Consider the following 7,859-nt stretch of genomic DNA (forward strand, 5'->3'; position numbering starts at 1 on the left):
TATCATGTTCAACACGATCGTCTACTTCCTCGCCAATCTCCGCCGCGAACCAGGAGCATTCTTCTTCTTCGTTTTCACGGTTTTCCTCATTCTCCTCATCATGTCGGGCGTGTACCGTACCATGGCCTCGATCGCGCGCACGTCCGACCAGGCGCTAGTGCCAGTTGCTCTCATCACCATGGGCGTCATGGTCTACACTGGTTTCACAATCCCTGTAGACTATATGCCCGGCTGGTCGAGGTGGATGAACTACATCAATCCTCTTGCCTACGGCTTTGAGGCACTCCTGGCGAATGAATATCACGGACGCGAATTTCCTTGTGCAAGCATCGCGCCTGCTGGTCCCGGCTACGATGACCTTTCCCTGGCTAACCGAACCTGCACTGTCGTTGGCGCAGTGCCGGGTGATTCCATGGTCTCCGGCGACCGCTATATTGAGATCAGTTTCGGATACTACAATGCCCACAAGTGGAGGTACATCGCTTGATCCTATGCTATGCGAATGAATACTGACATCATACAGGAATATCGGTATCCTTTTCGGCTTCTTGATCTTCTTCTTTTGCACCTATGTCTTCGCTGCCGAGTACGCCAAACCTCCTGTCAACAAGGGTGAGGTTCTTTTGTATCGTCGGGGCAAAGTCCCTGCTTTATCCAAGAAACTCGGGCAGAAGGACGAGGAGAGCCAAACGCCTTCGCGGCCCATCAATGAAAAGCCTACGGCTGAGGCGAAAAGCGATGATCTAGAGAAGGAGAAGAGGCCCAGCCCAAGCACTTGCGGAAAGCCCATTTTCCATTGGGAAGATGTCTGCTATGACGTCAAGATCAAAGGAAATGACCGTCGCATTCTTGACCACGTTGACGGATGGGTGCAGCCTGGCGTGGTCACAGCCTTGATGGTACGTCAATCGTGTCCACGGTTGTGAATGTTACTGACAACCCACAGGGCTCGTCTGGAGCGGGAAAGACCACCCTCCTAGATGCTCTCGCCACTCGCGTCACAATGGGTGTGCTCACTGGCGACACTCTCGTCAATGGAAAACCGACGGACATGTCCTTCCCTCACCGCGTAGGCTACGTTCAGCAGCAGGACCTTCACATGAACACTATGACCGTGAGAGAAGCCCTGGAGTTCAGTGCAGTCTTGCGTCAGAGCGCTGAGATTCCTCGCGCCGAGAAACTTGCGTATGTCGACGAAGTGATTAAGACCCTGGAGATGGAGGCCTTTGTCGATGCTGTCATTGGTGTACCAGGTGAGGGCCTGAACGTGGAACAGCGCAAGCGGTTGACAATCGGTGTCGAGTTAGCTGCCCGTCCTCAGCTGCTTGTCTTCCTTGACGAACCGACCTCCGGTCTCGACTCTCAAACATCTTGGGCCATCTGCGACCTCATTGAACGACTGGCCAAGAGTGGCCAGGCTGTCCTCTGCACCATCCACCAGCCGTCTGCCATGCTTTTCTCGCGCTTTGACAGACTTCTTCTTCTGCAGCCAGGTGGAAGAACTGTCTACTTCGGAGGTAATGCTCGTTGCCCTTTCGTGTTTCGGGCTACATATTGACATCTTTCAGACATTGGTGCCGGCTCCCGCACGATGATTGAATACCTCGAGAGAAATGGCGCGCCGCCTTGCCCTCCAGCCGAGAACCCGGCGGAATGGATGCTGAAGGTTACGCTTCCTTCGACTGACGGACCCGATTGGTTTAGCATCTGGCACAACTCCCCTGAGTATCGCGAAACCAAGGCTGAGCTGCAGCGTCTGCGAGACGGAAACACCTCGGTCGAGCGCAGCGCTGCGAAGATTTGGCCTCGAACATAATGAATTCGTCGCCTCGTTCTGGACCCAGTTCCGCGAGGCCTGCTCCGGTGTTTAAGCATTTCTGGAGGTCGCCATCTTACCTGTGGCCGAAGATTGCTGTCACTGGCCTCCTCGTAAGTGGCTTGAACCAACCTCAAACTGTAAATGCGTGCTGACGCGTCCAAGGCTCTCTACATCGGATTCAGCTTCACATCCAGCAATAGTCTTCAAGGGCTCCAGAATCAGCTCTACGCGTTCTTCATGGCCTTCCTCATTTTTAACCCCTTCAACAAGCAGATCATGCCCATGTTTGTACCGCAGCGTGCACTGTACGAAGTTCGCGAGCGCCCTTCCAAAATCTACCGCTGGTCTGCCTTCATGCTCTCCAACGTTGTCGTCGAGTTCGTCTGGAACACCGCCGCCGCTGTTCTCTTCTTCTTCTGCTGGTATTATCCCGCTCGCTTCTTCAAAAACACCACCTCAGACGACGTCACAATCCGCGGCTTCACCACGTTCCTCTTCATTTGGCAGCTCTTCCTCTGGATCTCGACCGTCTCGCAGTTCGTCATCGCTGCCATTGAGCACGCTGACCTGGCCAGCGTGCCCGCAGCGCTCATCTGCATCATGGCCCTCTGCTTTTGCGGCATCGGCACCGTGCGCTCGACACTCCCCGCGATCTGGGCCGATTTCATGTACCGCGTCAGCCCCATGACCTACCTCGCCAGCGGCGCGCTGTCCGCCGCTCTCCACGGAGCCAAGGTTGTCTGTAGGCCCGAAGAGGTTGTGCGCATCCCTGCCCAGGCGGCCATGAGCTGCGCCGAGTTCCTGGAACCATACAGTCAGCGCTTCAGTGGATACCTGGTTGATGTCAGCGATGACAGCGTGTGCGGATGGTGCCCGATGAGCACGACCGACGACTACCTTGCCACCTTCGAGATCAGCTTCGGTGACCGGTGGAGGAACTTTGGCATTGGGTGGGTATTCATTCTCTTCAACATTGCAGCGGCCTGCGGCCTGTACTGGCTGTTCCGCGTGCCCCGGGGTCAGGGTATCAAGAGGAAGTAAAGTAGGCGTCCACGTGGGGGTGAAAGATGCAGAAAAGGCTCTTTGAGACTTCAGACGGTAAGAGAGATACATATCTGGAATACTAATGGGTTAGACTTTTTTTTTGGAAGTAATCTAGAAGGGACTGCTTGTTCTTTGTTTTATTTCCTTCTTCGCGGGCCTGTCAGTAGGAGACTTTAGAAGCTGTCGGAGGAGACCATGCCTCCTCTTACGTGCATCAATATCATTGCGTTCTACTCAAAGCAAGATGACTCGCGTCGTTTGATCCGTCTCATTTTACGACTTACCGCAGGCGAGATTACTTGTATCACTGACGATATTTCTTCGATCCGGCATTCTGTTCCATGGCTGCCACGGTCTGTCTACTTCGCGCACACTACATGGGCAGGTCCACCGATCTTGATCCTCAGGCTACACCCCAAACATCGACACGCCTCCGACTCGCCACCAGCCTTCACCCATAACATGGCGTACCTCAGGCAGAACGACCCTCGGACGACCCTTAAGCGAGCTTGGCACGCGCGCTACGTGGGTAGATATAAATCTCGTGATGCCACTGAGGATGCTGTTCCTTTGGGTTTCCTACATCGTCACATACGTTGTACTTTCGTGATGACCCAGTCCATCCCACTCTCCATCCTCGCTCCTGCATCGATTGTCATCCACTTGACCCATTCCGAAAGAGCATCGTCTTGATCGTTCCCTGCTACCGTGCTGTCACTGAGACCCTCTACGCGTGAGTTTTCATGTGACACTCTCTATGCTGACTAGCCCCCGCTTTCTGGGAAGGTGTGGTTTCCATTGTTTACTGACGATCTTTCTGAAAGTCAACGACTGATGCTCCAGATTGAGGATCGCAACGATTCGATTGCTTCCTTCGCCTGTCTTCGCGTCCGTAATCCGTGGTCCCGAAGAAACTAGTCCACAGTCGCCCGTTTATAGTGACGTCCGAACTGGAGATGAGGCTCAAAACCTTCCTGTGGGCTCATAGAGCCAACGATCATGCCGAGAATGGCGATGAAACGACATCCATCGACGGCCGACGCATACTCTATGCTGACCCCCGGGTCTTTCCACGAGTGCTGAATCTGCTTTCACCTTTTCGCAAGTTCAAGCCGCTTACCCGCCGTCGAGGCCAAGATGGTCGCCGGGCGCCCTTGACTATGTCTGTGATCTACGTGTCCATCGACGCGAAGCCGTATGACTGCGCGTTCGACTGGGCGAATGCCGGTGACTAGAAGTTGACCGGCAACTCCGAAGAATGCCATAGGCCTGCAAGACACAACGGGGAGGAAAGTCGTAATGGGGCGAAGCGCACCAACACCTCCGCCGTCCAGAAATGTGAGGACCATACTGCTGTTCCTGGAAACTGCCCTCGTACCCACAGAGCGAGCGAAGGATCTGCTGCCTTCATAAGCCTTGAAGTTATTCATCCTGGCGAATCAGACCGAGCGGGCGACGGCCAGACACAGACCCGTAGCCGCAAGGCCTCGGACGAGGACACCATCAAGCTTCACGACCGAGTCTTCTCGCCCGGACAGAGCCGCTCTTCTTCGTGGGAAACTTGGCTTGATGTCGCTGTGCATCGAGAGACTGACAGTGAAAACCATGTGTCGCACCACCGTGCCCGCTCCGTCTCAGTCAACTCCAACGGAACCATCGTTCGGTACGGCGAGGACAACAGTCTCAAGGTTGACGTTCACTGCTGCGAGTCCACTGATGCCACCCCGGAATCCCCTCGCTCTGTCAAGAATGATTGTATCAGTCCTTCTTCCCAGAATGGTATGCATGGTCGGGTCTCAAGCATGGAAGAGCTCACGCAGAGCTATCTCCTCGAATCTTGCCGTGAGGGAACTGGCAGCACGACATATGAGTTTGACCTCGTCGGTGAGATTGATGTTCGTAACTGTCATGAGGCGGTTCTCGACGCCGATGAATATCGCAGTCAGGCAATCATTCAGAAGATCCATGCCGATATGGCCGATGGAGTGATCTCGCGCGTTCAGGCGAGCAAAGAGGACGAGCGCGGCGAGGGTGAAGATTCATGCGACACAGTTTCTGCGGATTGCGACCTCGAGGTTGCCATCAGAAAGTCGGTCTCTGCTTACCTTGAGTCTCCCGAGGCAAATCTCCCCCGCCAAGTCGAGCTCATGAACAATGAGGATGAACTCGACTTGGAAGAGGAGCAATACCACCACCACCTGAAGAGCACCATGGACTCTTATATCACAGACGAGGACCATAGCCGGTCTGAATACTCAAGCCAGGAAGAACTCCAAACACCTGGAACATTAGGAGACATGGTTGGGAATGTTTTCAAAGTTGGAGACTGCGGCAGTCCTCACCAAGGTAATTGTTACCAGACTGATCTGTCCCCCATTCCCGAGTTCCCAACCCCATCACCAAGCCCTGCTCGTCCTCGTCGCCAAGGCCCGACTAGAGCACCGCAGCGCTTCTCCTTGAACGAAGAAACTTTCCACGAATGGACCGTAGACACTAAAGACCTGCACCTTGTCCCTTCTTCGCTCAAGAGCCCTCTGTTGCGCCCGCCACCGATCCCTCCTCGCGGATCCTCTCGCACACTGACAACCCCTGGTCGATTAAGCGACTTGTCTGGACTCCTACACCAGTTTCACGCGTCTCCAAGTCCCGATCAACCGTCGACTCCAGAGCAGGAGCGTTCTTACTTTGACTTTGAGGACTCGCCCTGCTCCGACGGCCGTTTCTTCGCAGCGTCGTCCGGAGCACGCAATCTCATCAGGGGCTTGAAGACGTTGTTCCAGCAGGAGACCGAGACTATGCGGCGACCGGCTGCGGCCCCGACTCTTCGACGTATTGTTCGTCGTTTCTTCTCCAAGCGTGAGCCCGACGACGCAGGAACTAACACTAGCCCGGCCCCGAACGAGGCCGTGGCTCATATTCGCTCTACGGTCGACACCGATTATACGGACTACAGCACCCACTACCCCGTGCTCACTACCACATGTTCGACTGGAGCATCTGAGGGTTTGCAGCTTGTATCTTGCCCTGGCTTGTCACTTGGCCAGTCCCAGGTTGTCCGAGTATTCGAGTCTCCGCCTCCGACTCTCAACTTGGAGAATGTGGCGAACCGCTGCCGCGAATCTTGGGCCTCTACGGTTCACTGTGTCGACCACCCACCCGGGACGACCTCGTGCGTTTTCGAAGAGAGTGCGCCTGCGGGCTGGTTCTGAGGGGCGCACAGTAGCGTGTGAACCAGGCGTGACCTACTTTCGGTGCTGCCCAAGCTCACCCGGCGTGCCTTCGCCCGGTATCGGGAACATCATCTTTTGGTAAAACGGCCCCCAGCTCTGATGTACATTCCTGGTGCATTGTGTGGTATTTGTAACAGTGGCTATGATTTTTAATACCTGACGAATGAAGCTCAGGGATGTATGGATTTCTGGAAGTGAACTCTTTTGTTAAAGAATGGGCCAGAGACGATGCCTCAGGGGCAGACAGTGTTTGTAAACACCTCTTGTGGTGATGTGCAATCCCTGGACACGACAGTACTGGGAGGATGATTCTCAGCGACTTGGTAGCCACAAATGCGACGACGTTGAGCAATGTCATAAAGCACCCGTAGGATACATCGAGGAGCCAGGGCCAACACGACTGTGCGACACAAGTAGAGGTTGTGATGGCATGGTCCGTTGTCACTTCACCATTTGGTATTCTTGGCTTGACACGAATGTACGGTTCATCTCAATACTATGACGTCCAGTTGCCTCGACTTCCTCAGGGGTCATCACAATCGACAGCGGGATGCGGCGGGAATCGTGTCGTCCGTAGTATGTCATCATTGAAGGCGCTCCCTGACATAAGCATGGAAAGCCGATGTGCCGTTCGTCAAGGGCTGTCGCGGGATCACAAGATCCGCTGTCCGAGGTAAGAAATCCGAGCTGCCAGAGGTCGCCAACGATTCAAATGCATACCTGCGATCGCCAGTACAGCAGACCTCCTGTTGGTGGCCTTTCCCCACCCCGAGTGATCTGTCCGGATCAATATCCCAGATCCGGGGTCGCCAATGGCGATCGTCCTCGGGTTCAGTAGACATCGGGCGAGAGAAGCACGACAAACGCGCTTCGAATGAATCAATGTCGGCACACCGATCACGTTGCACGCGCTCGTCTGCGCACTTTTTCAAGCGATTTCCGAGCACGAAGGACCACAGCGTATGCCAACTACCAGATGCCACCCCCTTTCGTCGTATGCATGAAACGGTGATCAGCAGTGGTTACCCCTCGGCAACGGGGTTCATGTCCGCTGCCCATGACGAGAAGGAACCCTGACGAACACTGCCGGTCGTCGCCGCAAGGGTCACACAACTTAAGAAGGCAGTGTATGCCACAGCGTCGAGGCTCGCTGTCCGGTTTCTTCACTCGAGGATCCACATAGCCCGTTGAGAGAGCCCCAGATGAAGTATTCCGCTTACCTCGCCCTCATTCCCTCGGCGCTTGCCTCGGTGGTTCCCCGCCAGGATCCTTGCCAGGCTTCAGCCGACGGCTTCGCATCTCTCAACGGTGGCACCACTGGCGGTGCCGGCGGGACGGTCGTCACGGTCTCAACGCTGGCCGATCTCGAAAAGTATGCAGCCGCCGCAGGCCCTCATGTAATCAAAGTCGAGGGCCGTATCCCTGTTGTGCCCTTCGGCAAGGAAGTCAGCGTTTCAAGCGACAAGACGATTGTCGGCGTTGGAGAGGACGCAGAGATCTTCCAAGGTAGGCTACGGGTCATCGGCGTCGGGTTTCACAGGAACTTGCTGACTGATGTCTAGGCGGCTTCAGACTGATAAAAGTCAGCAATGTGATTATCCGAAACTTGATCATCGGTACGTGACGGTAGCTTTCGACCTTTTTGAGAGGAAATCCCAACTGACCTTGGTGATCAAAGGCCACTCCAGCGACGGCACCGACAACGATTACGATGGAATCCAGTCAGACACATCATCGAATATCTGGATTGATCATTGTCTGTATCC

At 54.9% G+C, this 7,859-nt stretch overlaps 3 protein-coding genes across 3 annotated transcripts in view; all 3 read left to right on the plus strand.

Annotated features, from left to right (window-relative positions):
- Positions 1 to 4: 4 nt before the first annotated feature.
- Positions 5 to 2,860, plus strand: VDBG_02236 (pleiotropic ABC efflux transporter of multiple drugs; the record flags this gene model as incomplete). The annotated part of the gene is made up of 5 exons (XM_003008002.1): positions 5 to 474; positions 524 to 899; positions 968 to 1,517; positions 1,569 to 1,777; positions 1,982 to 2,860. The coding sequence occupies 5 exons, from the start codon at positions 5 to 7 to the stop codon at positions 2,858 to 2,860; spliced, it is 2,484 nt and encodes an 827-aa protein (XP_003008048.1).
- A 760-nt stretch (positions 2,861 to 3,620) lies between these two features.
- Positions 3,621 to 6,072, plus strand: VDBG_02237 (predicted protein; the record flags this gene model as incomplete). The annotated part of the gene is made up of 3 exons (XM_003008003.1): positions 3,621 to 3,649; positions 3,789 to 4,058; positions 4,131 to 6,072. 3 exons carry the CDS (start codon positions 3,621 to 3,623, stop codon positions 6,070 to 6,072), a joined length of 2,241 nt encoding a protein of 746 aa, XP_003008049.1.
- A 1,223-nt stretch (positions 6,073 to 7,295) lies between these two features.
- VDBG_02238 (pectate lyase Pel-34K) overlaps positions 7,296 to 7,859 on the plus strand; it is a gene marked incomplete at both ends in the record, with an annotated part of 1,363 nt that continues 799 nt past the window's right edge. The window contains 3 exons of the mRNA XM_003008004.1: positions 7,296 to 7,599; positions 7,656 to 7,709; positions 7,772 to 7,849. Coding sequence (XP_003008050.1) covers positions 7,296 to 7,599; positions 7,656 to 7,709; positions 7,772 to 7,849 — 436 coding nt within the window. The remainder of the gene's footprint in view (positions 7,600 to 7,655; positions 7,710 to 7,771; positions 7,850 to 7,859) is intronic.

The sequence above is a fragment of the Verticillium alfalfae genome, genomic scaffold, assembly GCF_000150825.1.
Source record: "Verticillium alfalfae VaMs.102 supercont1.2 genomic scaffold, whole genome shotgun sequence".
In the NCBI taxonomy this organism is placed as follows: Eukaryota; Fungi; Ascomycota; class Sordariomycetes; order Glomerellales; family Plectosphaerellaceae; genus Verticillium; species Verticillium alfalfae.